The sequence below is a fragment of the Podospora pseudocomata genome, chromosome 6 (assembly GCF_035222375.1).
Source record: "Podospora pseudocomata strain CBS 415.72m chromosome 6, whole genome shotgun sequence".
Lineage (NCBI taxonomy): Eukaryota > Fungi > Ascomycota > Sordariomycetes > Sordariales > Podosporaceae > Podospora > Podospora pseudocomata.
The window spans coordinates 3155064-3182591 of NC_085890.1; the positions used below are offsets into that span (position 1 = coordinate 3155064).

Here is a 27528-nt window from a genome sequence, read left to right on the forward strand (position 1 = left end):
TAGCGGACCTCACGGAAGCACGTTGGAACTCTCGCTGTTACTTGCTGAATACTTGGGCCCTTCCTGCATGAATGGGTCCCTACCTGCAGAATCCAAGAGATGGGCGTCTCTGGAGTTTCCTCTTTCGACCATATGCTCACACAATATCGAGGCGGCTGATGGTTTAGGCAATAAGCCACGTTATCAGGAAATTGTTCAGATGTGCTATGGGTCAATGTAAGCCGAGCATCGGGCATAGGAAGTCTTCGGTTGTTGTTTGATCACTGGACTGGGCTGGAGGATGAAGAATTAAAAACTTGGCTTCTGCAAAAAACGATATCGCTCGAATTGCAAGAATGCGAATCTCAAAAATATGGTACGAGGATCATCCTCTCCACTTCCTCGTTCGAGATGATGGCTCCACCGCTTAATGCAAACCCCGCAGTCATAAGCCCCACCACGACGTCATTTCTAACAACGACCCCGGATTCAGTGGGAGCTAACGGGTACTCCACCATGAACTGCCGGCTTGATGCATCGTGAAGACGACGAGAATTATTCAGGAGAAGTCCATTTCACAAAGAATGGACGGGCACCGTCTTAGTCAAGTCAGATAGCTGACCAGGCTTCTTGACAAAACAGCGACAGCCGTTGGAGCGACGATGTACTGCTGACTCGTTAAAAAAATCTGTTCAAGGTTCCTGTATAGCAGGATGGGCAACACTGCATGATACCAAACTCGAGGTGTTAGGAATAAAGGGTGTTAAACAGTTTTGACAAGTCAGTTTCTCCGCCTCGCGATATCGACAATGTCATTGACAATGGAAAAAATTCAATAAGAGTGTGATGGATAATTGGTAATAAGAGGTGTTGGAACAGACCCACATCGGTGAGCTCGGTGAGGAGGAAGCCACGGTGAGATTTATGCCCCGCATCACGTGAAGCTTGATGACAGCTCTGGTACCCCACTAACCACCAACATCAGTTTGCGACAGGTTTGATGGACGCTGGAGAAGGCTGGAGAAGGTGACGCGACGCGAAAAGAACACTTTGTCCGGAGGACCATAGATTCAGCAGCGACAAATAATATCTTCAGTTCCACTGCCAATCTACCTCCAATTGCATTCGCCCCAAGCAAATACCGTCGAACTGCCCCTCTTTCGCAGTTCGAACTTCCCAGTGACTCAATCGGCGAGCTTCGACCATATTTCCAACGCCCCCAACCCACAACAACCGTCGACACCATAAAGCGAGATTCCACACACGCACGATCTGTTGAATTATTTTATCTCAGTACTTGAACCACCAAAGTACGATTAAGTCTCTCAACCATGGGACTGGGTACACCAAAAGCTGGCTTTGGGGGATTCGGAGGGGTCGCATCATCTTCGCCAACACTGTCCTATCTTACACCTCCACCCGACTTCTCGGAAATCCCATTAGAGGTAGTTGTGTCCTTTAAGAGCCTGTTGAAGAAGGCAAGCGCCACCAAAGAGAAGGCGTTGCAAGACATCCTAGCACATGAGCAAAACCGGTCCTCTGACACCAATGGCCCAGAGGAGTCAGTAATACAAGCATTTGTCAGTCCTAGCCCCCACTTGCCTCCTGTGTTTTGCAATGTCTAACTATAACTTACACAGGTCCAACTCTACCCTCGGCTATCCATCGATGACTCTGCACGAGTACGCGAGCTTTCCCACCAAGTCCTGATCCAGCTGCTCAACTCCGCAAAGAAGCGCATCGCGAAACACCTTCCACTGTTCGTAGGACCTTGGCTGGCTGGGACATTTGACAGAGACAGGCGCGTCTCCAAAGCCGCGAGCGAGGGGCTTGCTTCATTTCTACAAACAAAAGAGAAAGAGGAGGCTTTTTGGAAGTCTGTTCAAGTCCGAGCCCTGGACTATGCGACGACTTCTTTGAAGGAAACGCCCACGTCGCTCAGTGATGAACGCTCGACAACCAAACAAGACTCTGATGCCAAGTACTACCGAGTAGTTGGCGCAAGTGTTTGCTTGACACTGAATCTGTTGGCAAAAGGAGAACTTGATGCTCTGAAGGATGGCATTGCGGTGTACCTAGAGGTCGATGCGCTCTGGTCTTTGGCCAAAGCGGAAGATCCATTTGTACGGCGGTCATTCTATCATTTAATTCGATCAATCCTGGACATAGCCCCTGAGCTCTTGAAACCAAGACTGCAACAGTTGGGACGGGCGTTGATCGCAGACAGCTTCAAAGGCAACCAATCTGGGTCGGCAACAGACTTTCTCAAGGCGCTGACAGCTTTGACCCGCCAATATTCCCAAGTATGGGGCACACAGCAACACCCCGTTCAGAGGCTGGAGAAGTTTGTCTCCCGTGGTTCACAAGGTGGATCTGATGAGTACTGGCGCGCTTCAAGCCAGCTCCTGTCGGTGCTGACAGACAAGTTCCCGTCACCGTCCTTGGACATCGTGTCCGCGCTTCTGGGCTCCATTAGAAAGGGAATATTTGATCGGCTGGAAACCCGTTCTGGTCGCCAACAGGCGTTTGACATGTATGCACACGCTGTCGAACTTTACCTACCAGCACTTGTACCGAACGCCGAGTTTCTGAAGGACAACGTCTCGTCTCTCACGCGACAGTTCTTGCACCCAAATCCTGAAGTCTCTACACCATCTCCACAACAGCCTAACATTCTTGTTCAGCTTTGGCAAGCTTTGGTTCGGCACCCCGGTAGTGAAGTCCGCCAGACCGCGGAATTACAGTGGCAAAATATTGTCGACGAGTTCCTCTCGAGAGTATCGAATTCCCTGCCTGAGGTCTCAGAACGGTACCAAGCCTCTCAGCTTGCAGTAGCAGCGGAAGGGGAACGATGGTTTTCTGTACTCTCCAGGTTTTCCAAAGCTGCATCCCTCCATGACCTTGCCGTCTCTTCGTCGACCAGGATCATACAAAGCGCTTTGGATTTGCTGCTCAGGCGAAACTTCAAGCCCTTTGGGTGTGCCGCCATCTTGCAGTCGGCATATCGACATTGCCCTGACATTTACCGTGGCATCGACACGACATCCATGATCTTCCCAGCGAACGGAAACGAGCATGCGCGAACTTTGGTCACAACCCCTTCACTGCCTTACATCATTTCCGACCTCCATGAAACAGCCGGCGATCGTTTTGAAGAGATTTGGGGCCTGCTTTTTGCGGCTTCTACCCAGATATCGGATCGCGGAGCAAGCATTTCGGCAGTCAAAACTTTGGTCTCGATACCCTCCACGTTCAAGTTTGTCCAGGACCTCCCTCAAGCCCAGCAGTTCCTCATCTCAGTGTGGTCAGAGTTTGCGAAATCTGATGATTTGGGTGCTCCTTGGGCCCAGCTAGCAGAAACCTCTTTAGACTTCAATACTTTGACAGTCGAGTCCATCAAAACAATTACTACCACCGTAATCGGCCTATTGGAGGAGCCATCGTCCCGTGCACCTGCACTTCAGGCCCTAGACTTGGTCCTTACACATGCGCCTGAGAGCTCCATCATTGACGACGATCTATCGGTGCGCCTCATCACTACTTTGCTTGCCCTCACCGAGATTTCCGATACACCTATCGCCGAGAAGGCCAAAGGATTGTTCCAGTTGATACAGCATCGGCCAACAGAGTCTCCACCACTTTTCAGAATCCTCGCCAGCCAGCTCCATGAAGCAGGTCCTGCATCTCTTGAGTATGTATCTGTTTCTCATCTTGGCGTTGGGATCACTGTAGCTAACATGTCTAGCATCGACACATTGGTTGCTCAAGCGGTTGCCGCTGTCCAGTCCAAGGTCCTTCCGGCCGAGGATGTTTTTCCAAGTACTGTGGCCTGGCAAACCGAGCTCTCCTGGTTCCTCAACACCCCCAATCCGTCTTTGTCGTTGACCAGCAGTATGGATGGATCGTACTTCCTCGTCCAGGGCAGCGAAAGTACGAACAAGCCGTCACCAGGTCGGGATAGCAAAGGCCGTTCTTCCCCTGCAAGAATGGCACTTTTCACGGCGAAGTTGCTATCATCCGGTGTCGAGCTCTCGTCTTTGCCTCTGGAGTTTCAGCTGGAACTGATCTATCTCCTCTGCGTGACTAACATGCTCGCGGCCGATCAGCTCGCACTGTCGGAGGAAAACCGGCTATGGAGGAACATCCGTGGTCAAGATACCGATGACGAGATTCTGGAGTACACAGAACTTGCCTCAAATGAGGTCAGCAACATTGTTGCTGCATCTGTGAACTGGCGAGACCTTGACATGTCAGGAGACAGCCTGGTAGAACGACTTGTCAACTTCATGCTCCAGACAGCCCGGGGCTTCAATGCTGCTGCCTTTTACACTGCCAAGGCTCTCGCTGCTCTCCTTCAAGCACTGGTCAAGGCTCATGGACCTTTGGCTAAGTTGGAGAAATGGCTGACCAAACTCGGCCTTTCCCGCGTCACACCTGACTCGACGTTTGTTGCAGCCGCTATACTTGTCGGTCTGAATGATGCATTGGCTCCTTCCAAGACCATCAGCACACTCTGTGCTCGCCTGTTCAGTGAGATCCCAGGATACTCCATTGGATCTCCCCGCACACTTCCATCGTTGGTCTTGCTGAATCTTTGCCTGGCTGTCTATGATGAGAGTCAAATACCAGTGGAGCCACGCAAACAGGTTCTCGTGTTGCAGCAGGTGACCAAGTGGACCGACTCCCCAGAGGAGATGGACTACAGGCTTGCGGCTGAGACCTGCAAAGCCATAACTAAGATCTTCCCCAATGTCAAGGAGGTTTACGGACCATTTTGGGAGAAGTCAATTCATTACTGTCTTTGGCTGTGGGGTCAGGCTGCGCGCGATGATACCAGCAATCGCCTCCCGTACATCTACGCATCGCTCAAGCTGATGCAAGCGCTAAAATCGGCTGGGGAGGTCAACGATGACCTTGAGGATGCACTTGCAGAAAATAAAAGGGCCGAGTCCGATGCCCTGATCGCCCTCCTGAGTGTACCGCACGATGCGCCAGCCACACTGCCTAGTCAGCTTGTTGATGCACTCTTATCGCGGACGGTTTCGAAGATCCCCAACGTCAAGCTTGGCGAACTATCCGACGTTTACCAGGCAGTTGCGTCACCGTCTAGAGATATCCAAAAGGCTGCGTTTGGCCTTCTCCATCGGACTATCCCCGCAGCCCAGGAAGAAATCAGCGTTAATGTCATCATTGAGAAGAAGCGTGAGTCGGCTGCCCTTCTTAGTGTGCAATGCATTTGCTAACCATCCACTAGCTGCCAATCTTCCCGCTGAGCTTCTGTCGCTGCTCCTCAACGCACCGAGCCCCGATGACTATACGGATGAAGAGCTTTACCAGTTTCCAGCACCAGTCCGATCTTACCTTCTAACATGGCATCTAGTCTTTGATGCGTACAGCAAGGCTTCATACCGGGTTCGCAGCGACTACACCGAGAATCTCAAGAAGGATGATCTCATCAGTCCACTACTGGGCTTCTTGGCCGACGTCCTTGGTCATGCTCTGGCCAGGGCCATTGACCTTGACAAAGAAGGCTTCACGCCCGAGCATGTCCGCTCCTACAGCATCGACTTGGCTGACTCGGAACCTGCTGAGCGTGATATGAACTGGTTACTCATCCACCTGTTCTACCTGATCCTGAAGTATGTTCCTGGTCTGTTCAAGTCATGGTATCTTGACTGCTCTTCCAAGCAGACCAAGGTCGCGATTCAGTCGTGGATGGGTCGGTTCTTCTCGCCGTTGATCATTTCCGACCTGTTGGATGAAGTGACTGAGTGGTCTGCCAACCAAGGCGACCTCGAAGGGGGGACAGATGCGGAAGCCCTCGAGATCAAGGTTAACAAGCCTGTCCGAGAGATCACTGCCTCGTACCCGGTGGATGACGACTTTGGCACGATTCAGATCGTCGTGCCTCAGTCGTACCCGTTGGAGCCTGTCGATGTCATGAGCGTCAAGCGCGTGGCTATCAAGGAGGACAAGTGGCAGTCTTGGTTGAAGGGCATCAAAGCTGTCATTATGTTTGGCAACTGTAGCTTGGTGGATGGATTGATGGCGTTCCGGCGAAATATCTCGCTTGCGGTGAAGGACCAGGAGGAGTGCGCGATTTGCTACTCGATCGTGGCGCAGGACAAGAGCTTGCCGGACAAGAAGTGCGGGACGTGCAATCACTACTTTCATCGGTATTGTTTGTACAAGTGGTTCCATAACAGCGGGAAGAATACTTGCCCGCTATGCAGGAATCCGATTGACTATTTGGGGTCGGATACTTCGAAGAGGAAGGGGGGGAGGTAGATGTGGGTGTTGGGGAATTGTGGAGGTACCTTGTGGTGAAACGAATGTAGAAAGAATTGAGGGATATATTTACAGAAGTATGAGGGTGATCAATGGTGGACGTGATGAACATGGAGGTGATGTTGCCAGGCAATCAAGGGTTAGGGTCACTGACGCCAAGCCCTTCTCTGTGGGATTTCACGATCTATGTCTTATTGGTGTCCTCCCGTGCCCCTTTCCAGATTCCTTTCCAACATGGTGCCCGTTACACAAGCAATATCCCTTCGCCGCTCCACAGCCACACTGACTCTATCCCGAGGACGGCTTGTTGGTTCCTGAAGTGGGATCGTGATGCCTGAGGACAGCCGATGGGGCCCACTGTCAATGAACGCTACCAGTGGCTGACCCGCCATCGTCCCAATAACACGGCATTGAATTTCCCAATTTGGATCCCGCTAAGCTCATTTGCTCCGGCGTGCAACACTAAGGATCTTTTGTACCCGCCGTTGAGTCAAGCACCGAGGACCAGACCATAGTTTTGAGAGACTATCGTGAGATATTCGTGCTCGAAAATGTGTACATATACGCCATTATCCGCAGTCATGGCAAAGAAAGTCTCACCCTCATACACCATTACTATTAGCAGCAGTCAGCCATCAACCAGCCAATTAGGCTTCTTCTTATCTTACAAACATCTAATCTCATCGATACTCAAAAACGCCACATTAACATCCGCGACCATGGGTCTCCTCCGTAAACTCCTCGGCCGCAAGCCCAAAACCCCCAGAGCTCAAACCACAACCCTCACAAGCCCGAATCCGTTCCCAGACGAGGAAACCTTCGCGGCAGTCAAAGCCCACGTCATGGCCCGCGCGCGCGCCAACGCCTCCAACCCAGAATACATCGCCATGCAGCGCCACGTCGCCTTCTCGGCGCCCACGACCTTCTTGGAGGCGAATTACCCACCCGAGGAAAACAACCTCATCACTCCCATGGGGCCGATACCGACTGACGCCGGGGAGGGGATCAGGGTTGATGATGAGACTGTCATTCCGTGTGAGGACACGATGTTTTTTATGGTTTTGAAGCATGACCCAGAAGGGAAGAAGGTGCCAGAGATGAAGATGTTGTTTTTTGTGGCGATTCCTCCAAAAGGTTGTGGGGGTGAGTTTGCTGGGACGCCGATGGCATATGAGACGCTTGGGACGGAGGGTTGGAAGGCGGTGGAGAGGGAGGCGGAGGGGTTTGTGAGGAAGTGGAATGGTGCTGGAGAGAGGGGGAGGAGGCCGGAGGAGGGGGTGAAGATTGTTGTGCAGATGGGGATGGATATGGGGGTTTGGGAGTGGAGGAGGGAGGGGGGGTTGGTGGAGCCGGAGGGGGGGGTTGAGATGAGGGAGGTGAGGGATGAGGGACGGTGGGAGAGGGACGGGATGAGGTTGCCTCCGACAACGGCGGAGGTGGAGGAAAAAATAGCAAGGTAGAGGGATAGTTAATGTGGCTTGTGTTGAAGAAAATATGAATAATGCAGAGTGGCAGCTGTTTGTCAAGGCGCTTTTGGTATATTTTGGAGTGTGGCGTTCGGAAGCTGGAAGGCACAAACCTACCGCGCCACTTGCAGCAGATTGTTCGAAATGCAACTTTTGGAATTGTTCTCTTTTGACAAAACATCCTCCCAACCAACACTGGTGGCATTCAGGTCGCCCCGAGCATATCATCACGACACCAGAACGGTTGGTTGATTGTTATCACACAGGAATTGTATGGCTGAACCCCATGGCCAATTGTTCCAGAGGGCCAGAGGCTGACCTTGTCATAGTAACTCGAATTCGACCCTCCGAGGCGGTGAACTTCAGGCGTTAACATGGGTTGGAGGAGGAGTGAAGGGATGCTGGGTTTGGGGTTGGATACATACAAAGGATTGAGGATGAGCAGATAATGCGAAGAAAAGACTTCCAGGATACGGCAAAAGGCTTGAATACATCTACCTATCCCAAACAACGACGAGTAACCCTTTAAAGCTGTTGTAACTAACTTCCGTTGGCAATCCTCTAGGACTATGTCTGTTGTCTTTGTGTGATGGACAGGCTTTCTTCAGCCAAACCACTTGGATCTTAGCTGCGCAAACCAATTTGGTGACTACCGGTAGTAATAAGCTCATCTTTTTCCACTGGCTTAAGTACCTAGTCTGAGGAATCAGTTAGGGGCTTAAAAAGACGAGTGTCTCGAAAATTGAGCGTTTCCCACCTGCCTGAGTAGGCGGAATATAGGAGGTTCTTTCCTTCTAGGGGGTTAGATGTGGAGCTTCCCTTCTATTCCTGGCTCACTCACCGTTGAGTAGCTCTTTCCCAGTGAGCCGGGAGTAGTGAGCTCAGAACTGAGTCGTTTGGGTATTTTGTCCTCTGCTGTACGCGCCTAAGATACATCCGACAAGATTGTCGTCACTATCACCCAACACAGACTGTCAAATACTAAAGAACCAAGAACAGCCCATGAGACGCAAATTGTCAATATATTATCTCCAGGACAAAAGTCTCTAACCCTAATGAGAGCAGAGCCAGCCAGCCATACCCAAAAAGATTCTCAGATACACCAACCAACTACCTAACCAGTTCTCTAAACCCCAATAACCAAACTACCCATCAAGCTAAACCGATGATGAAGCCAAGCAACGCGACGCTACACTAACTATCAGATTACACCCCGACATTTAGCAGCGAAGCCCGCTGGAGGAACTAGGACGCGAGCTGGGGGTGCCGGGGCGGCTGGAGGTAGTAGAAGGAGCGGGACGGCCGCTGGTAGGAGCAGGAGCGGGGCGGCTGGTGGGTATACCAGGGCGAGCGGAGCGAGTACCAGGCCGGCTGTTCTTTGTGGGGGTGGTCTCGCGGGACTGGCGGTTGAAGCCCTGCTGACGCATGGTCTTGGGGAAGGGGTTCTCGGTCAGGTGGGAGTAAGTGGGCGTCTTTTCCTGGGCCAGATTTCCGTAGGGCTAGTCCTTTCCGCGCTTCTTGGCGTTGGTCTCGAACCTGGTGAAGCGGCCGGTGGCGGTTGACGGGATGTGGACGTTGCGCTCGTACGCGCCGAGGGGGGCGAAGTACTTGGAGACGAAGCGGATTGTGAGGTGCATCTCGTCTGAGATGAAGGTGCTGGAGTTGCCTGGTTGGGTGCCTGCTGAGGCGTCGCAGTTTTTGGATTTGCTGATGAGGACTTCTGATTACGACCTAAAGAGGCGAATCACTGCTGATGATATTTTGAAGCATCCGTGGATAGCTGGTGTTAAGAGGTAATTGGTGGGGGTGACAGGGTGGCGTTGATCAAGCATGTTTATCGAAGCGACTGTCTTCTGGAGTCTATGATATAAGCTCTTGTATTCCTTAGTAATATGGTTCGGGGAAAGATTAAATAAATACTTAACAAGTTCCAAAGATCGGTTTTGTCGTGGTTGTCACTCGATTACACCTACCATCATGGAGCTCAGCTGTTGGCAACTGCTGAAGACTGGCTGTGGGGTGCGGGCACTGACCCACGCCCGACTCTAACCCTGCGGCCACCGACCTCACACTATCAAAATCATCCCTTCACCCAAGCCAAGGTACAAGTGACTGCCAGGACCCTTCGTCATCGATTCGGAAGCTTTCACAGCTTCCGGGAGCATCCAATCTCTGTTGGCAACATGCTTGTCGAAACAAATCCCCACACGCCTGTAGGCTCCTCTGTATCCGTCCACTGGTTCCAAGACCAAACCCGTTCTGGTTTCTGTCATGTTATCCGACTCGTCAACAGTAGTACCTTCGAAAATGGGAAGATAAAAGACTACCGGATATCGTTTTGACAGTGTTTTCAGATCCCAGTCTGGATCAAAGCCGTCATCCTCACTGCCGCTGTCGCTTTGCTCCGCAGAATCCTCGTCCGTCTCGGCGTCTTCCTCATCCGTTCCGTTGCTGCTTAGCCCAGCCTCGCTGTCTTCGTCATTTTCGATTTCCTTCACTATCTCTACCAAGCTAGGATGACGCCTGCAACACATGTCCATGTCGACGGTCCACACAGGGCTGGCGAATCCCTCCACCAACAGCCCCACAAGGACTTTGAGATTGAAACGATCGTTGACTGCCAGGCTTGCTGGATATATCGGTCCCTTCAGAAGGAGATAACCGTCAGTGACGATACCAAATTGATCTCCGTTCGACACGATTACACACTTGTGGACGACATCGGGTGTGTACGTTGGCACAAGCCTCGCCCCATACCCAACCACTCCGATATCCGCAGAGGCCCAAGACCAGCTTGGTGCGATGTATTGGGAGATTTCGGTTCGAAAATGCTCCGGTCTCTGCACCCTCGCAGACGGACAATTCCGGCTGTGACCCTCAGTGGAGACTCGCCATATCAGACTTGACACGAAGTCCTCTTCCCAATGACCTGCGACATATTTGCTCTTGTAGAGCTGCTGGTACACCCGGGCCACACCACCCAAAGCAACAAGCGCGTCCTGGGCCTTCGTCAAATTCAAGCGGGTATAATGCCCAACCACCTGCTGCCATGCTAGCCATGGTGACAAGCCCAATGTTGGGTAGAGGCCGGAGCTGTCTCCATCCGTCCTTACCGAAGCCAGGGCGCCCTTTATGACGGTTGCTGCCGGGTTGCTTCGCCAACTTTCCCCCCATCCCATTTCGTTTTGAGGAAGGCCTGACGGGAACATCTCGCATGCCCGATGCTGGCGACATTCCCAGAGCAACTGATCGGATGAGAAGTGCAGTATCCGGGGCGCCAGTTGTTGTTCCTGGAAGACCCATCCACGCGTGAACAACTCTTGTTGGTCCACGCGCCTGGTCCAGAAGTTAGGGTCGTACAGAACGTAATCTTGTCTGTGAAAAGAAGGCGCACTGCAGTCTGACAACTTCCCATCATCGGTTTTGAAAGGAACCCCAACCCAGTCGAAAGTCACCCTTTCATGGCTGAATTGAAGCCTCTGTCTCGGATGGAACAGTCCCTCGTCTTGACATCTATCCGCAGTCGCCGACAGATTACAATACGACCTGGAGTAGATGTCCGCCATGGTTGCGGACTCCGCCTCCCAATCTTCCTTGCTGTCTTGGATGATGCAAAGAGAGTCAATCCAGATATACTCTACCCCAAGGCGCCGAGTGTACACGATAGCATCTTGAAAGACCTTGGACAAACAATCGACATCGATCCTTGTTTTGAGGCTACTCAGGTTGTCTTCCTTCAACTGGGTGTAGACGGAAGCATTTGCTGGCCATCGATGGCTCAGCGTGAGATAGGGCCCAGTGAGTGTTGCCTCCACCGTTTCAACAAGCCTAACAGAACCGGGATGCACGGAAATCAACCGCGAGGGATACCACTGTTGTGTTTGCAATCCCGATCTCGGTGGGCTGCATGTATCGTGATCCTGACCGCACAGCTCGAGCCATTGAGTGACTTTAGAAACAGTTACATCCTGTAACCAATCGCACATGTCGATCTTGGATGCCTCAAAGACTGATGGCTCCTTCCATTTGACATTTCCTGGCTTGTGGTCAGCTTGAATTTGATGTCCGTCATCAGAACCTGGGATTGCAAGACACATAAACCAAGGATGCTCACCTTCGACTGATTGAATCGGCCACTGCACAAGCTGACGAATCTCCCTTTCGCGCCCAGGATATTTCACTTCGCAGTCCCAGGTAACCGTCAAGTACCGATACTTTGGTCGATCTGGCGTTCGAATCCTATCATTCATCAACCCCATGATCTCCAACTTGTATTCCACTGCTCGAATGCCAACCAAGTGGTCGATACTGTCGATTTCGTACGCCTCTGTATCTATTCTGAAATTATCCCGCAACCCGCAGCAGATGAAGCACTCAAGTGCCAGGGAGCTCTGGAACTCCTCGAGGGAGAATGCATGCCTGATTCTTTCGTCGAGTCTGGGGGCTCGCCCGTGAAATATCCTGCAACATGTTGGGCAAAGCATGGTGGATTGGATAAGTACGGAGGGGTCAGGACGTTATCTGCGCTGCCTGGTAGAAGTATCGCTAAAAGCCGATAAGCACCTGGAAGCCACGGAGGAGATTGGGGCGCGCACTTGGCCCCCTTGCGAATGTGGCGGTGGCACAGCAGCGGTGCTTCACCCAGCTGGGCGGTTATTCTTGGCGCCTTGTGAGCCAGCCAGGCTTGAGTGCCTCTGCTGGACGAACACAATCTAATCGAGCACAACTCTCACACCTCACGATCCCAAACAAACACGACCGGAACCCGAAGAGCAAGAGCAGTCGGGCAGCACAGACCACCCCCCCGCGCCCCGGCACCTCAGATCTCCCTTCACCATGGAATGGTATTACCGTCTTGTGATGGGCCAACGGAGTAACTGCGTGAGAAACGAGCATGTGGAACTACTGTTGTCTTGCACACTTCCAGAGATCGATCTGGAGAATCTGTCATTCGAAAACCTTGAGGAGATATTGCCGAGACTCTTTTTTTCCAAGAAGAAGATCACCAAGAAATTCGGCGATGTCCCTGTCCTTGAACGGCTCTTGCAGTGCAGCTGTCGCGACTGCAATACCCTGCGCACAAGAGATCCACAAACCATCCGTGACGAAATGTTGGGCTCACCAAAAGGCTCAATTCTGCTCTTAGCACTGGTGTTTCTGATATATCTCGACAGGCTTCACTACATCTATCCCTTGATCTCCTTGGGCTCGATGACAAACGACAGTCTACAGAGTATCATCCGGCACCTTAGTCCGGACAGTGACGGGATGAGAGGGCTCATCATGAAGAAGGAAGATTTGAAACTTATCGATACACCTGAGAAGAATCTGAGTGCAGAACGTCAAGCGGAAAAAAGAGAAAAAACAAGGCAGTGGGCGCGGCTACACGAAACATTCAAGGCCATGCGCGACGAAGTGTCTTGTATGTTTGAGCCTGTGATTATCCGGTTGTTGAGTCAGAATGACTCGTATCCGTGGTACCCTGATAACTCTCGGTTTCCTTTTCTAGACGCCGAAGATCGAGTGCCTCAAGGGTCATTTGGCACTGTCACTAAATTTCGTATTCCGTCAGAATACCTCGACAAATCCATCAAGGGTTTTATGGAGAGTCGATATCGAGGTTCGAGGGATGAGGAAACCGGAGAGGTACGTGTCCATACATCCGTTCGAAAGAACTTCCTGCGAGCACATGATATTCATGCATGGCGCTGACACACTCTAGTATCTTTTCGTTCGGAAGTCCTTGGTGCTTCAGAAGGATGAGATGCCACACAATCCGACCACTGGCAGTAACGAAGGCACGATAGCCCGTCTAGCCTCCATGATAAACGGGGACGCGGCAGACAACATCATCAGCCTTCTCACCCTATATACTTGGAGGAGCAGCCTGTATTTCATCTTTCCATGCCTGAAAACGGACTTATACCATCTACTTCGCCAAACGACCCTCCCCGGGGACCAAACTAAGCCCACGAAGCTACGTTCAAACGAGGAACTACCAAAGCATTGGCTGTGGAAACAAATGATTGGCGTTGCTCATGCACTCAGCGCCATTCACACGAATATGAAGCACCCCCATGGGGAGGTCGAGGGATACATCATCGCCTCGCACTTTGATCTTAAGCCAGCAAACATCCTGGTCACCAGTCAAGGTGTGCTTAAAATCACAGACTTTGGCGAATCGGTTATAAGCGTGACCAAAAGCCTTAAAAACTTGTCAACGCCTTTCAGACCAGGTGACCCCAAGTACGCTGCTCCTGAGTCCAGGCCCTCGGAAGCAGAGCTTGCGAGGGCTTATGGGGCTGGAGAGGACAGTTTTCAGGTCTTACTTAATTACGACGTCTGGGCGCTAGCTTGCGTCATGACAGAGGTCCTTGTCGTGTTGTTGGATACCGAGGAGCGCCCGGCAGGGACAGCTATCGACAGATTCCATGCCAAGCTCGAGAAAGAATCTCGGGTCGAAGAAACGCGAGGCACATTTCTCGAGGGAGGCCATGAGCTCAAGCCCTATGCCCGCAAGGTACTGGAAAACTTTCCAAAACTCCCGCGCTTTGCCCACGATGGTCCGCAGAAATGGTATATGCAGAGTGTCTCCAATTTGCTCCTCAGGATGTTCAGCACCGACAGCAGCAAGCGACCGTTTTCAGCTCGTGTCCTCGAGGAATTGACACAGGCAGAGAAAATCTACTGGCAAAATGTTGAGAATCATCGCGACCCACTTGCCTGGGATGTCGGTCAGGCACGCTTGACGCATGGCGGCCACTCTGAATTCCAAGAAGTTGGCTGGGGTCAATCAGGCTCTTTTCTTTCTTTCCTTCACATGTTCGTTATTCTCTCCTTTATTCGTGTATCGATAGGTAAACGCTGACATGTCGCAGGGATGGCGTGACCTTGAAGGTGATCGATGAAGATGGAAGGGTAACAGCTGGAGACCATTCTCAGGGAGCTAAATGTCGATTCCAGCTCTTTTATCGAGCCTCCGCTTTGGTGGAGGAACAATCAGAACCGGAACCCACATCCCTTTCGAAGACTGGGAGTTCATCAGGGAGTAGACGATCGAACTTCAACCCTTTCAAACTCAAGAATGCCGAACAAAAGCCCAAGCCGAAACTGGTCCAGCGACCGTCAAAGTTCATCCTGAAATGGGGAGTTATTTCGCAAGAGAGTAACTACCGAAGTCCTCATCATATTAAGGAGACACACAGTCAGTGCACTTGATCAACCCGTTTAACCGACACCGCAGTGTAATTGCTAACACTTTTCTCTCTGTACCGAATAGTTATCCCATCTCAATGGTCCTTTACCCCGAGGTACATTTTAAACCCTGAGTTGGACCTGGGATTCATCCTCTTCAAGGATTCTGCGAACGGTGTTGATAATATTCTGCACTTTGAATTTGACTCACTGGAAAGTACGTGCTAGAAACGATGCCCTGGTTGGAAGAGAAGGGCCTGTATGAGTATGACTGACGTTTGCATTTAGAAGTTCGAAGCTTCCAGGCTGCCCTCCTCCGTTACACAGTCCAGGGCAATATGTAAGTTTGGCATCGTCTCCCATAGTCACGCGTTGCTGTTCACCATGTGCGGAGGACATCCTGGACTAACCCACCCATCATCAACAGACTGCAAGCTAAAACGGTCAATTATACCAAGTTGTTTGGAAAGCCCACACCGTTGTTCCCGGATGGCGGTGAGCCAATGATCCAAGTTTGGGCAAAGGACAGCCCACCTTTTCTTACAGTGGACCAAGCTGGTAGGCCACAATCGAAGGGACCTATCGAAAACACTCAGCCACGCCAGTTGGATAAAACACCACCTCCGAAGGCGCTGGTCTTCTTCGAAAAGCGTAGCGATATGCAGTTCGCTCTACATCGTACGAAACCTTCTTGACAGCCCCCCGGCATATTAGATACAAGCTGATGGTTGTTCACAGTTACCGCTCAGGTCACCAACAAACTATTCAACGACTCCAGACACCTTCGCGGCATTGTTTGCACGCGGGGGCCGTCGCGTGACCATTTTCCCCTCATATGCATCCCATCCGGCAATCGAAGGCCAAAGCAGAATGTTAATAAGCTTTTGTGGAAGTCCAGTATGCCGCTCATTCAGGGGCTCGTGGAACCAGATGTCAGCCAGGACGATGTCGATAAGAAACGGGTGGTTCTCAAGCTGAAGGAGATGGAACTGATAATGGAAACCCAGGTTGGTGAGTACTTACGGAGATGCCTGAAGTTGGTAGCTGGATATTGGTTCCAATGATACTAATACGATTGCGGAGTAGGCTATAAGACGATCAAGAGCCATGTGCAAGGGGCGTGGGAGAAATAAGGGCTGAGATAACTGTGATGACCTCGTCACCAAGGGCAGATACAGCTGTTGCTACACGGGGACGAGTTACTAATTCTTGCTATGATCGTGAATGGATACATAATGTAAATTGCTGTTATGGAGCCCCCACTGTACCTTTCTGCCCGTGATGACTTGCCTTGCGCAATTCTATCACAATATAGAACCCCATAGTCAGAGCCACGAGGGGAATCGCCAACGCGGCGTAGAGCTGTAGGTCTTGTGCCGCTCTCCATATCCTAGCGTTGTCCGGATCTGTCGTTACGTAGCCCATCTGCAGGAAGTCGGCGACGAATGACGCCGGCACGAACACCAGAGCAAGCACAGTGAGCGTTTTTACCACGCTTGTCTCACGACCAGCCTGCTCTGAGAGGTTTGCAAGGGCGGCCGTGTTGCCGCCCAGCTGTTCCGTGTGGTGTTTGTTGATCTCGCTGTTTCGCAACGTCACGGTGTCTCGAAGCTGGTTCGCTAGGGAGGTGGCTCGCTCGAGGACGGCTGAGCTATTTTTGAGGGCGAATTTGTGCTCTTGTTTCAACTGGTGGAGGGTGCGAAGAAAGGGTAATAAGTCGTCGGGGTAAATGTAGCCGCCTTTGTTGAGCATTTCCACCCGGTTGATCAGGCAGTCAATTGTGTCGATGTTTAAACTAATCATGGTGGACACTCGACGTAGACTGTCTGTCAGACGCTGGAGATGTTTCATGTCCTGGGCTACTGTGGCTGGCGAGTCAAATATGTTGAAGTCTTGGGGGATTACACCGGATGCTATGAGACGGTGAAACTTGAGGGTGTATACAATGTTAGTTTTTTGAGCCAGAGACTCAAACGGGTGGGCTGGTGAGGTTGAGGAGGTAAGGTACATACGATTTCACTGACCTCACTGTCAAGACTGTTGATCATTTGTCGCCAGCCGTCGTCGACCTCCCCGAGAACGAGCGAGTGTAGTCTTGTCCAGTCTCGGCTGAAGTTCTGTACTTCCTCGCTGGGTGCTGACAGAGCCTCTTTCAGCGCGAGCTTCATGTTATCTGATAGCCTGACGAGAATGTGCGAGCTTTCTCTCGTGTTCAAGCAGGTCCGTTGATAAATGAGCGCGTGCCGGATCGTCCATGCGTCTACTTTTGTGTCTTCGTTTCGTTTCGAGGCAGCGTACTTGAGTAGATAGCACATCTCTGGACAAGCCCAAGGTCAGTGACATGCTGGACGCTTGCTATCCTAGGTATACATACCCAGCTTGTTCACTGAGCTGTTGTTACTGTCTTCGTACTCGACACAGTCAAACCCAGCAAACGCTTCGTCTTTGTTAAAGTATTTCTTCCCAAACGCGTTCAGATAGCGACAGATCTCTGGGAAGACATTCCATGACTCTAAAAGGTGAAGCATTTGTCGGTGTGGTATCAGGAGAGGCGATCTACCGATGAGAGGGTGTAAAAGCCTGTATTTTACACAGTTAACACTCAACTCCAGCTATGAAGCTACCCGGGAACAGTTATATGTGGACATACACATATCGGCAATGGACCTTGGCATCATTCTCGCCTTGTTCACAGTTTTGTTGCTTGTCGAGGTATGCTGTCACGTCTTCTCCACTCTCTAGCATGGGTGTTGCTTGTGGCCCTTCACTCGACGTTGTGAGTAAGAGGGAGTGCGAGATATTGTCTTGTAGGCTGTCACTGACCTGTTCGGTTGACGGAGATGAACTGAACTTCGACTTCGCCGGGAAGGTCACGAGAGAATGTCTCGTTGCAATGCGGCTCTAGTGTGCGACGGACATAACCAATGCGGCTTGCGTGGGTGCATCTTCTCCCAGCTGCCAGCCATGGGCGGGTTGACATGGTGAATAACGTGATCAGAGAGACCAAATGGAGGTGGAATATAGAGAGATTGAAGCAACATGCAACGATAGGTTTCCTGTCGCACGGAGGATCGGAATGCTACTTGTGTATGTAGGTAGATAGGTACATGCGAGTGCGCAAATCTCGAGATATATAGCTATGCATCACCCCCGCATTCCTTTCAGTATGTGTGTGCCGTGGTGAGGCAAATTGACAGAGCCTATCATTCAGCCCGTGTTTGAGCATGGAAAGTCGCGGCTTACAGACTCGGTGACAGATCGGGCAGCTGGTGAAGACTTCGGGGGTTGAAACGCTAAAAGGTCAGGGAAATGGCGATTGTCTTGGGGGCCGAGCGCTTTTCGAGCTCTTGCTGCTCTTCCTGTTAAGATCTGGGATTAGCAGCTCAAAAGTGCAAAAATACCGAAAAACCTGGGCTGCTAGGCATACCTTGGTAATTTCCCTTGGTGCAGTGACCACCCAGAAACTGCTGCCGCCTTGCACATCGGGCTGTTTCGCGAGAAGGCAAGGTCTGTCAGAACAAAGCCATGGGCGGTTCAGCACTGGCGAGGCGTACCTTGTATGACCACGTGGTTCTTTCACCAACTGTTTTTGCCCCAAAGGTTTGGCTTAGCCACTTCTCAAGTACCCAAAGGCTTACTGCGTATGTGAGCGGCGTCTGAACTGACATGGTGAGTAGGTCCCAGCTAGTTCACCAAACGTTACAGAGACAAGTCAAGGAGCGTTTTTGTCCATCTGTTGAAGCATGAAGCATGGATCAATCATTGTCAAAGATTAAGTACACTGGCCATCTTGGGAGGGGTGTGTCATATCGCCCGCTTCGATTGCCAGCTGAACAGTGGTGACACACTGGATGCATTGCCAATAATCACGCCCAGCTTCACCAGTGGACGCCAAATCAGCAGGCAATTGATAATTCGCCTGATTTTCCACCCGACAGCTGCAGGTGTGCGGCGGTATATGGCCTAACATGGCTTAGTCCTGCTCCCAAGACGACAACACGGCCAGAATTCTGCAGGTTTCCACACAGACTGGGCGCCGAAGCCCACCATCCCCTGATAAGCACTTGTGATGGCTTCCAGGCTGTGCATAATTCCCACGCGAAGCCAAATATCAATTCCAGAAGGGGGAGAAAACCATCAAGGCTGGACTCTGCGGCTTCTCACTGGCTGACGGCTGCTGCCCCTATAACTTGGAGGATAACAAGACGTTGATGCTTGTCAGTCGCCAGGCTCAAAAATGTATAAGCCGATCCTCTTCTTCCCCCTGCATAATATGCGACCTGCAAGATCGGCTATACCAATGTCAATATGTCTAACAGCATTGCAATGCGGGACATGGGCCCTATGCGTCCACTCGCGGAGGACGTTAACCCACTAGAAGCCCAAGCCTCGTTTCCAGGTGCATCAACACAGGCTCGAAATCATATGGATAACGACTCAAATCGACCCTCGGCTACAGAACTCGGAGAGTCACAATCAGAGCCTCCGGGAGATACACGGCACAACAGTCATCACGAAATCCATGGCGACCATGACGATGATAACGATCATGAGGACCGCGAGAGGAGACGGCGGGCAGCGGGACCGTTCAAGAATCCCCGCGTCAACACCGAGACAAGCATTTCGGAAGAAAGGGGGACCGGGCCACTGGGCGTGTTCGACATATTCGCATTCATTGCCAACAAGATGATTGGAACGGGGATTTACACGGCTCCTGCATCTGCTTTCTTGCTTACGGGGAGGAAGAACATAACACTGGGTCTCTTTGGAGTTGGGTTCTTTTACTCACTGATCAGGTTTGTACAACCATTCTTGCCTGTGATGGAGGTAGCTAACGGAAAATCTAGCACATTCCTCTACCTTGATTTTGCTGCCGCGTTTCCATACACTGGGGGTGAATTGGTTTATGTGAGACTCGCTTCTCGATGATTTTGATAGCTGATCTATCTTTTCTCATGCTTACACTTTCCTTCAGATCAGTGAGATGACGGCCTATTCCGGAATACGAGAATCATCACCGACACAAGGGCAAGTTGACATGACCCCGAGCCCTCCCCGATGGCGCAAGACGAAAAGGATATTTGGAGATGGACTCCTGGCCTATGTCGCCTACTCCATCTTATTTGTCGCATTCTTCAACTCCGGAACCAACAGTATGCAAACTGGACGTCTGGTCCTACTTTGCGTCAATGCCGGAGATGTTGACGAGAATGGCATGACGCCCGATGTCAACCGAGATCTTGTCCGCTTCCTTGGGATCGTGGTACTATCGGTGATATGTCTACTACAGTACTTCTCTCCCTCTGCAGGCAGAAGGCTGAACCGAGGTTTTGCTGCGATCAAAATACTCACGCTTATTGCCCTCATCGGTGTCGCTGGCAACACGGCCCGAGTGAGACGTCAAAACAACGAGGGACATGCAGCCGAGTGGCAAGAGGAAAACCCAGTAACAAGCCCTTTGAGTTTCGCAAAGGCCATTCTCGCGGTCCTGTTCAGCTTTGAAGGTTGGGAAAACGCTACATTTGTGAGCCCCGTCCAAATGAGATCACTGCCAAAAAGACAGAAGCTAACAGATCACTGAAGGTTGCCGGCGAGATACCCCGACATCAGCACAAGATCCTGCAAAAAGGCTTCATCATCGCCGTAGCGGTGGTCGGTGTCTTGTATCTGGCTGTTGTTTCCGCAGTGGTAAGTCATGGCATAGCTCATCCTCTGCTAAAGGCGATGACTAATAAAGCCTCGGCCAGCTTGATGCTCTGAGTTGGGCTCAACTGAATGAACAACGGACTAACGTAAATTACGCGCCTTTGGTATGTCACCAAGTTCTTCCAACGTCCATCGCTACAGAACTAATGACTAACCCTTCCAAGCTGACGGGTAATGGCACGGCTGCGCGACGTGGCTGGGCCATAATGGCGGCTATTTCTTCTCTTGGCAGCCTAAACTCCATCATATACACATTTAGCAGGGGTATGTCGCCTTCACCACAATCAATATCCCCTCACCATTGTCATCCAGATGGCCTTTTCGGTCAGACTAACAGGATTGCGAATAGTCAAGCAAGCCATTGGTCAAGCCGATATCCTACCCTGGTCCAAAGTCTGGAAAAAGGACGACAACATGGACAGGGCCCGCGATGTGAGCGTACAGGAGACACGAAACCCTACCAATCCACAGCACTACATTCACAAATCGCCCCAGGGAGGGCTACTGATCCACTGGACTATGTCGGTAGTTGTGATTGCTGGAAGCTCGGCCACAGCAAACACCATTGAGTCGCTTGGCATCCCAGGATACATACAAACCTACGTTCACGTCTTCGTTCTCTGTAAGTGAAGCCTAATGCATTTTCGAACTGCGACAAACTACCTTGTGATACCGATCGGGTATCTTGATATACACCCATATTCTACATTGTCTCCAGAAAAGAGAACGAAGAAACAGCTGACAACGCCATTCCCCACCTCAGTCACCCTAGCTCTCGTCTCCTTCCGCCTCCCCGGCCGCGAAAGAGCCCTAGCAACCCTCACGCAACAACCAATAAAAAGCATACTCCGTCCCTCCGAGCTCACAAACCCCTTCGCCAAATCCATCTGGTACCTCTTATGGCTCCTTTACATATTAATGAACCTCACCATCATCGTCGTGAACCCAGTCCCGCCTTACTCCGGCTCCGACGGCAGCAACGTCTCGTTTCCCGGCTGGGGCTTCCCCGCCATCCTCTTCAGCGTCCTCGCCTTTGCAATCTCGTACTACCTCGTCATCTTCTGTCCCCTGCCGCGGGAATATCCCCCAAATCAACCCCTCGATGCCCCCACTCCGGATGATCAGATTCCCACACGGTGGACACGAAACCCCTTGCACGCCGCTGGCATCAGGGCCAAGATCGAGTTTGACAAGGACTACAACGAGGCTCTGCCGCGGGTGTTTCGGTTTGGTCGTCGGTGGCGGGTGGTTTACTCGATTGAGGGCGATCGCGACGGGGAGGAATATGATTCCTCTACGACCAAGTTGTTTCTGTACTGGCTTTTTGGGGGTGATCGTCTGAAGGAGTCTCCCCCGCGAAGATTCTGGGAGTGGTTGAGGGAACGGGCGCATTTTCGGTGATAAAGGGAAGGGTTGGCATGGCAACGGCTTAGGACCCACTTACCCCTGAATCTTCCCCCTGCGATTATTCACAATACGCAACACCTTAATGTAGGATTTAATAAATCAAAACGCGTGGGACTACGTGCGTTGTTAAAAACGTTTTTTTTGGGGGGGGGGAGGCTGGATATCCGTATCTAGCTTTTGAGCTGTATTAATAAATCAACGCTTAATATGAAAAAGGAAGGTAAATGTTACGTCCCAAACGTAATACCCCTATACAGGAACCACTGGGTGGTACCCGAGGTGCTGGGCACCTCAGCCAATCATTGGGCCAGGGATGGAAAGACCCACAAGCCCCCGTGCAACCAATCAGGAGTTGCTCAGTCTGCTCAGTCTGCTCAGTGCGCCAAGACCACTGAGCACACTGAGCACACTGAGCAAGGTACAAAGATACTTCAGAAATATATGTAGATAGCTTGACATAAATAGGGGTGAGCGCCGGGCGCTCCCCGTGTCGAGGAATCTGATTCCTCATGCAAGCAATTCAAGTTCATTTGTCTACAATCTACTTTCAGTAGCTCTTTGTTAGAACAACCTGTTGTTGACAGTGAACCCGTGTCTGAGACGCTTGTCACAACCTTCGATCATCCTGTCATATTCACCTTCGGCGTACTGCCTTGCAGTCTGTATCCATTTCTGGTGCAGGTTGTAACAGTAAAATATGGAGTTCAACTCGAACATATACACCTCCTCCTAAATCCAAAAGAAATCAGCAACATACTTCCCTCGAGCTTACATAACATCCTTGCAATTAGGCTGTCGATAAAAAATTGCAAAAGATGAACACGGTTTGAAACCTAGCTTAGGATAGTCGATGACCCTATTTCGAAGCTGCAGAGTTCCAAACCGGCGGTCAGGTTCGCATTACGAGAGAATAAATGGTTGTGTAACTAGATTCAAGCTTGTTCAATACACAGCAGAGCAAGCAAGAGGAACAAATATACAAAGTCTACCCCCTTCGGCCAAATGTAGCAGTGATAGTACCGCTGTTGACTCCCACTTGCTGGCCACTATTATTGTTTCCAAAGGTGATTGTGGTTCCCTGGTCTGCTCGGGCATTTGCGGCTGCTGTCTGGATCACGGAGAGCAGTTCCTCAAACAGCATGCGCGATTCATGCAGTGCTTTCTTTTCCATCGCAACCTGCTTCGTCGCGCTCGCCTGATCGGCGTCCGTTTCACCCTCGCCCGGCTCTGCTAGGGTAAGCGCTACCAGCTGAGCACTAACTTCGGCCGACTGATCGTTTGTCGCTGTGATTGCATTGTTAACCGCCGTCTCCTTCGTCGATATTATCGTCTTGATCTCTTCGGCCGCTTGAGCCTGCTGCGGGGAGCTGTGTCTAGGACTCATTAGTGCCTATCCGTCTGGGCCTGAACTTTCACCTACAAGGTTGCAATGCTCGTTACAGAGGTCAGCGTGATGTTGCATTGCTGAAGCTGCTTCGATATGGATTTGATGTGGTCCTGTCTGAAGATGCCCAGAGTTGCGCGGTCTCGCCAGGAGAGCGTTCCATCTGTGCTGTGCCGGGTCCAGCGATCGAGAGAGGTCTTGAACCTTTCGCAGGAAGTTTTGCAGGAAGTTATCGTAGCTTTCGACTGGGTAGTAATAGCATCGCCCAGGGATTCCCACTGCGAGTCCGTCACAGCCCCCAACGAGTCAAGAGCAAGTTCCACTGATTGGAGATTGTTGGTGAGCGCCTTCACGGTATTAGGTGCGTCGGCAATGTTCTGCAAGTCCTCTACCAAGAGTCGCACGCAGTGCAGCGTTGGTGCGACAATACCCACGACGCCGGCTGTGATACTGAGAGGATCCATATTGGAGTTCTGAGGATTAACATGTCAACCAAGCTGCCTCGTTGATGCTTACAGAGTGGAAGAAAGCTGGAACCACTGAAGATTAGGCTTGAGTCGCTTAATATATAGTAAGTAAAAAAGTGAAAGACTGGGAAAAATTGGGCGCGTTGGGCATCACGAGCTGGGCTGAGCAGCTTTAGACTTGCATGAAGGCGGTCGAGATGCAGCTTCTGGCTTGACTCTGATTTGCGGAACGGTTTTTGTGGAGGCAGTGCAGTGTTAAGTTTTGTCTGGACTTGCAACCGGCAGGGGGATCAATCTCTGCAGAGAGCAGGTCGGACTAACCAAAACGACTGCAGAGATGTCTGCCTCTTTTCTTCAGACGGATTCCCTTTTACAGTTGAGGCTGAGTAATGTGGCGATACGCCCGCCAATGACCGGCATCGAATGCCATGAGAAGAAGAATTGCCAGGCAACTCTGCAATATAAAAAATGCCCACTTCCGATCTTCGCCTCCATCCACGAGGTTACAAAACACACAAATGGTTCGATCTTGACGCTACTTACCTCATCGTAAAACCCAATTTTCTCTACGCTTCCGCCACGCTGACGAGCTCAGGATAGAAAGTGCAATGTCAGACAGTTATCGTTTCGGTGACTATAACAATGGTTTCCAGGTGGGGACTAACAGGGGGACGATCTACAATACTTTCCCGTAGGCGCCAGGTAAGATTACCAGAGCGCTGTGAGAGTCGAGGGGTGCACCGCTAACTTCCCCAGAACGATCAGAAACCCCGCCGCGGCCATTCGCGACCATCCCCTTCTCCCGCGATCCCGATTTTGTCAACCGCGGAGACATTCTCGAGCAAATCGACCGGCGATGTTCCGAGCCCGCCGCTCGTGTGGCCCTCGTAGGCTTGGGCGGTATCGGCAAGTCGCAGCTGGCCATCGAGTTCGCTCACCGGATCACTGAAAAGCAGCCGGACATATGGGTATTCTGGGTCCACGCTGGAATATATGAGCGCGTCGAGGATGGCTTCAGGACGATTGCCAACACCGTCAAGCTGGCCGGCCGGAACGAGCCCAAGGCCAACATCCCACAGCTTTGTGTACAGCTGGCTGTCCAACGAACGGAACGGCAGATGGATCATGATCCTGACAGCGCTGACGACCGCGATGTGTTCGACAACGCGAATTTTGCCCACGGCACGACCAGCGGCAATGAGCGCGAGAGGCGGCCGTTTGCGACATACCTACCGCAGAGCCAAAATGGATCGATTATTGTCACAACACGTAACAGGGAGTTAGCATTCAGACTGACCGGGCGCCGTCAAAACATGATCGAAGTCGGACCGATGGCGCAGACAGATGCCCTCGCACTCCTGGAGAAGAAGCTAGGATCGCCCGTGGATCTAGATGTGGCGGCCGATCTCGTACAGGCGCTCGACCTCGTTCCGTTGGCCATTAGCCAGGCTGCCGCCTACATACAGGCAAGGGCGCCGCGGAGCTCGCCCGAGAAGTACCTAGCTGAGTTCCGGAAGAGTGAGCATAGAAAGAGTAGTCTTTTACAGTACGATGCTGGGGACCTACGACGGGATGGAGGCGCATCGAACGCGGTTCTTACCACATGGCAAATATCTTTTGACTACATCCGGTCTAAGCGGCCGTCTGCGGCGGATCTCTTGTCACTCATGAGCTTTTTCGACCGGCAAGGTATCCCTGGTTGGGTTTTAAAACCTCCTAGAGTTACTAAGGAGGATATTCCAGGACGGCGTATAGACGAGGACGGAGATACAGACTTTGATAACGGCAGAAGTGCTACAGATGGTGCCGTAGATGATGACATGGATAGTGACACAGATAGTGACCTCACGGATGATAGTGCAGATACCACTGATGATGGATTCGAAGATGATGTGGCGATACTGAGAGACTACTGCCTTATAGCGACGACTGAGATGGACGAGTTTGAGATGCACGGGCTTGTGCAGTTCTCAACAAGGAAGTCGCTGGAACAATGGGGGCAGCAGGAGACGTTCAAACAGAAGTTTATTGAGCGAATGGCAGCGTCATTCCCAACTGGAAACTACAAGAACTGGGCGACTTGTCGAAATCTCTTCGCACACGTTCAAGTGGCCGTCGCTTACCAACCCAGCGACGATAGGAACGACATATGGGCGACACTTTTGTATAATGGGGGTTGGTTTGCATGGTCGCAAGGGAGATACGAGGTGGCACAGCGGATAGTAGGCAAAGCGAGACGAGCCCGCGAGAATAGACTGGGAAAAGAGGATACGGCGAGTCTAGATAGTATGTCACTATTTGCTCTGATCCTTTTGGACCGAGGCCAGTGGGAGGAGGCCGAGAAGCTGTTTGTGCAGGTGATGGAGACTCGCAAGACCAAGCTTGGGGCCGATCACCCAGATACGCTATCGAGCATGGCCAACCTAGCGTCGACATTTTGGAACCAAGGCCGGTGGGAGGAGGCCGAGAGGCTGGAGGTGCAGGTGATGGAGACTCGCAAGACCAAGCTTGGGACCGATCACCCTTCTACGCTATCGAGCATGGCCAACCTAGCGTCGACATACAGGAACCAGGGCCGGTGGGAGGAGGCCGAGAAGCTGGGGGTGCAGGTGATGGAGACGAGCAAGACCAAGCTTGGGGCCGATCACCCAGATACGCTGACGAGCATGGCCAACCTAGCGTCGACATTTTGGAACCAGGGCCGGTGGGAGGAGGCCGAGAAGCTGGAGGTGCAGGTGATGGAGACGAGCAAGACCAAGCTTGGGGCCGATCACCCAGATACGCTGTCGAGCATGGCCAACCTAGCGTCGACATACAGGAACCAGGGCCGGTGGGAGGAGGCCGAGAAGCTGTTTGTGCAGGTGATGGAGACGAGCAAGACCAAGCTTGGGGCCGATCACCCAGATACGCTGACGAGCATGGCCAACCTAGCGTCGACATTTTGGAACCAGGGCCGGTGGGAGGAGGCCGAGAAGCTGTTTGTGCAGGTGATGGAGACTCGCAAGACCAAGCTTGGGGCCGATCACCCTTCTACGCTAACGAGCATGGCCAACCTAGCGTCGACATACAGGAACCAGGGCCGGTGGGAGGAGGCCGAGAAGCTGTTTGTGCAGGTGATGGAGACGAGCAAGACCAAGCTTGGGGCCGATCACCCAGATACGCTGTCGAGCATGGCCAACCTAGCGTCGACATTTTGGAACCAGGGCCGGTGGGAGGAGGCCGAGAAGCTGTTTGTGCAGGTGATGGAGACGAGCAAGACCAAGCTTGGGGCCGATCACCCAGATACGCTGTCGAGCATGGCCAACCTCGCTTTTACTTGGAAAAGCCAAGGTCGACACTCGACCGCCTTAGCACTAATGAAGGACTGTGCCCAGGCTCGGCAGCGACGACTTGGTGCAGAGCATCCAGACACCCTGTCGTCTTTGGCCACCGTCACCAAGTGGGGTAGCTAGAACATGTTTCTTAGTTTCGTTTTTATGGTCTACTGTATCTGGATAATGTACTTTGACTTTTGCTTTTGTGATACGAGTGTACAATTATGCAGCTATCGAGTCGTTATTATATGCACATTTCAATGGCTACATTCTTTGTCATTTACGCAACTGGGGCACGTCAGGCAATTGGAGACATATTTGTC

The 27528-nt window shown here is 51.7% G+C and overlaps 10 protein-coding genes across 10 annotated transcripts; 5 read left to right on the plus strand and 5 right to left on the minus strand.

Annotated features, from left to right (window-relative positions):
- The first annotated feature begins 261 nt into the window (after positions 1 to 261).
- On the plus strand, positions 262 to 6383 carry QC762_608040 (uncharacterized protein). The gene is given in 5 exon segments (XM_062892486.1): positions 262 to 547; positions 566 to 1559; positions 1620 to 3670; positions 3725 to 5181; positions 5234 to 6383. The coding sequence occupies 4 exon segments, from the start codon at positions 1311 to 1313 to the stop codon at positions 6265 to 6267; spliced, it is 4791 nt and encodes a 1596-aa protein (XP_062741043.1). The 5' UTR covers positions 262 to 547; positions 566 to 1310; the 3' UTR covers positions 6268 to 6383.
- A 435-nt stretch (positions 6384 to 6818) lies between these two features.
- Positions 6819 to 7727, plus strand: QC762_608045 (uncharacterized protein; the record flags this gene model as incomplete). The annotated part of the gene is made up of 1 exon (XM_062892487.1): positions 6819 to 7727. The coding sequence occupies one exon, from the start codon at positions 6819 to 6821 to the stop codon at positions 7725 to 7727; it is 909 nt and encodes a 302-aa protein (XP_062741044.1).
- A 1505-nt stretch (positions 7728 to 9232) lies between these two features.
- On the minus strand, positions 9233 to 9565 carry QC762_608047 (uncharacterized protein; the record flags this gene model as incomplete). Its single annotated transcript, XM_062892488.1, has 2 exons — positions 9233 to 9440; positions 9462 to 9565. 2 exons carry the CDS (start codon positions 9563 to 9565, stop codon positions 9233 to 9235), a joined length of 312 nt encoding a protein of 103 aa, XP_062741045.1.
- A 234-nt stretch (positions 9566 to 9799) lies between these two features.
- On the minus strand, positions 9800 to 12217 carry QC762_608050 (uncharacterized protein; the record flags this gene model as incomplete). The annotated part of the gene is made up of 1 exon (XM_062892489.1): positions 9800 to 12217. One exon carries the CDS (start codon positions 12215 to 12217, stop codon positions 9800 to 9802), a length of 2418 nt encoding a protein of 805 aa, XP_062741046.1.
- QC762_0099230 (uncharacterized protein) lies at positions 12208 to 16261 on the plus strand. Its single transcript, XM_062884175.1, has 8 exons — positions 12208 to 13379; positions 13456 to 14555; positions 14612 to 14937; positions 15013 to 15144; positions 15216 to 15267; positions 15355 to 15605; positions 15666 to 15938; positions 16014 to 16261. Exons 1-8 carry the CDS (start codon positions 12570 to 12572, stop codon positions 16058 to 16060), a joined length of 2991 nt encoding a protein of 996 aa, XP_062741047.1. The 5' UTR covers positions 12208 to 12569; the 3' UTR covers positions 16061 to 16261.
- QC762_0099240 (uncharacterized protein) lies at positions 16176 to 17907 on the minus strand (the record flags this gene model as incomplete). The annotated part of the gene is made up of 5 exons (XM_062884176.1): positions 16176 to 16856; positions 16940 to 17244; positions 17302 to 17507; positions 17578 to 17689; positions 17751 to 17907. The coding sequence occupies 5 exons, from the start codon at positions 17905 to 17907 to the stop codon at positions 16176 to 16178; spliced, it is 1461 nt and encodes a 486-aa protein (XP_062741048.1).
- A 313-nt stretch (positions 17908 to 18220) lies between these two features.
- Positions 18221 to 18698, minus strand: QC762_0099250 (uncharacterized protein; the record flags this gene model as incomplete). Its single annotated transcript, XM_062884177.1, has 3 exons — positions 18482 to 18698; positions 18355 to 18414; positions 18221 to 18286 (listed from the first exon to the last, which is right to left on the minus strand). The coding sequence occupies exons 1-3, from the start codon at positions 18593 to 18595 to the stop codon at positions 18221 to 18223; spliced, it is 240 nt and encodes a 79-aa protein (XP_062741049.1). The 5' UTR covers positions 18596 to 18698.
- Positions 18699 to 19063: 365 nt separating this feature from the next.
- QC762_0099260 (uncharacterized protein) lies at positions 19064 to 22196 on the plus strand. The gene is made up of 8 exons (XM_062884178.1): positions 19064 to 19723; positions 19775 to 19835; positions 19903 to 20451; positions 20511 to 20615; positions 20675 to 20737; positions 20798 to 20897; positions 20983 to 21255; positions 21397 to 22196. Exons 1-8 carry the CDS (start codon positions 19236 to 19238, stop codon positions 22032 to 22034), a joined length of 2277 nt encoding a protein of 758 aa, XP_062741050.1. The 5' UTR covers positions 19064 to 19235; the 3' UTR covers positions 22035 to 22196.
- Positions 22197 to 22922: 726 nt separating this feature from the next.
- Positions 22923 to 24212, minus strand: QC762_0099270 (uncharacterized protein). The gene is made up of 2 exons (XM_062884179.1): positions 23461 to 24212; positions 22923 to 23413 (listed from the first exon to the last, which is right to left on the minus strand). The coding sequence occupies exons 1-2, from the start codon at positions 23886 to 23888 to the stop codon at positions 23026 to 23028; spliced, it is 816 nt and encodes a 271-aa protein (XP_062741051.1). The 5' UTR covers positions 23889 to 24212; the 3' UTR covers positions 22923 to 23025.
- Positions 24213 to 24359: 147 nt separating this feature from the next.
- Positions 24360 to 27438, plus strand: QC762_0099280 (uncharacterized protein; the record flags this gene model as incomplete). Its single annotated transcript, XM_062884180.1, has 3 exons — positions 24360 to 24440; positions 24587 to 24593; positions 24657 to 27438. 3 exons carry the CDS (start codon positions 24360 to 24362, stop codon positions 27341 to 27343), a joined length of 2775 nt encoding a protein of 924 aa, XP_062741052.1. The 3' UTR covers positions 27344 to 27438.
- Between the last annotated feature and the right edge of the window lie 90 nt (positions 27439 to 27528).

Coding starts and splice junctions, on each gene's coding strand:
- QC762_608040 (XM_062892486.1), top strand. CDS start 1,311: ATGGGACTGGGTACACCAAAAGCTGGCTTTGGGGGATTCGGAGGGGTC. Junction 1,560..1,619: donor AGTCAGTAATACAAGCATTT/GTCAGTCCTAGC, acceptor TAACTTACACAG/GTCCAACTCTACCCTCGGCT. Junction 3,671..3,724: donor GCAGGTCCTGCATCTCTTGA/GTATGTATCTGT, acceptor TAACATGTCTAG/CATCGACACATTGGTTGCTC.
- QC762_0099270 (XM_062884179.1), bottom strand. CDS start 23,888: ATGGATCCTCTCAGTATCACAGCCGGCGTCGTGGGTATTGTCGCACCA. Junction 23,414..23,460: donor GTAACGAGCATTGCAACCTT/GTAGGTGAAAGT, acceptor AATGAGTCCTAG/ACACAGCTCCCCGCAGCAGG.
- QC762_0099230 (XM_062884175.1), top strand. CDS start 12,570: ATGGAATGGTATTACCGTCTTGTGATGGGCCAACGGAGTAACTGCGTG. Junction 15,145..15,215: donor TGAATTTGACTCACTGGAAA/GTACGTGCTAGA, acceptor GTTTGCATTTAG/AAGTTCGAAGCTTCCAGGCT. Junction 15,606..15,665: donor TATGCAGTTCGCTCTACATC/GTACGAAACCTT, acceptor GGTTGTTCACAG/TTACCGCTCAGGTCACCAAC.
- QC762_0099260 (XM_062884178.1), top strand. CDS start 19,236: ATGTCTAACAGCATTGCAATGCGGGACATGGGCCCTATGCGTCCACTC. Junction 20,738..20,797: donor ACGTAAATTACGCGCCTTTG/GTATGTCACCAA, acceptor AACCCTTCCAAG/CTGACGGGTAATGGCACGGC. Junction 21,256..21,396: donor CGTTCACGTCTTCGTTCTCT/GTAAGTGAAGCC, acceptor TCCCCACCTCAG/TCACCCTAGCTCTCGTCTCC.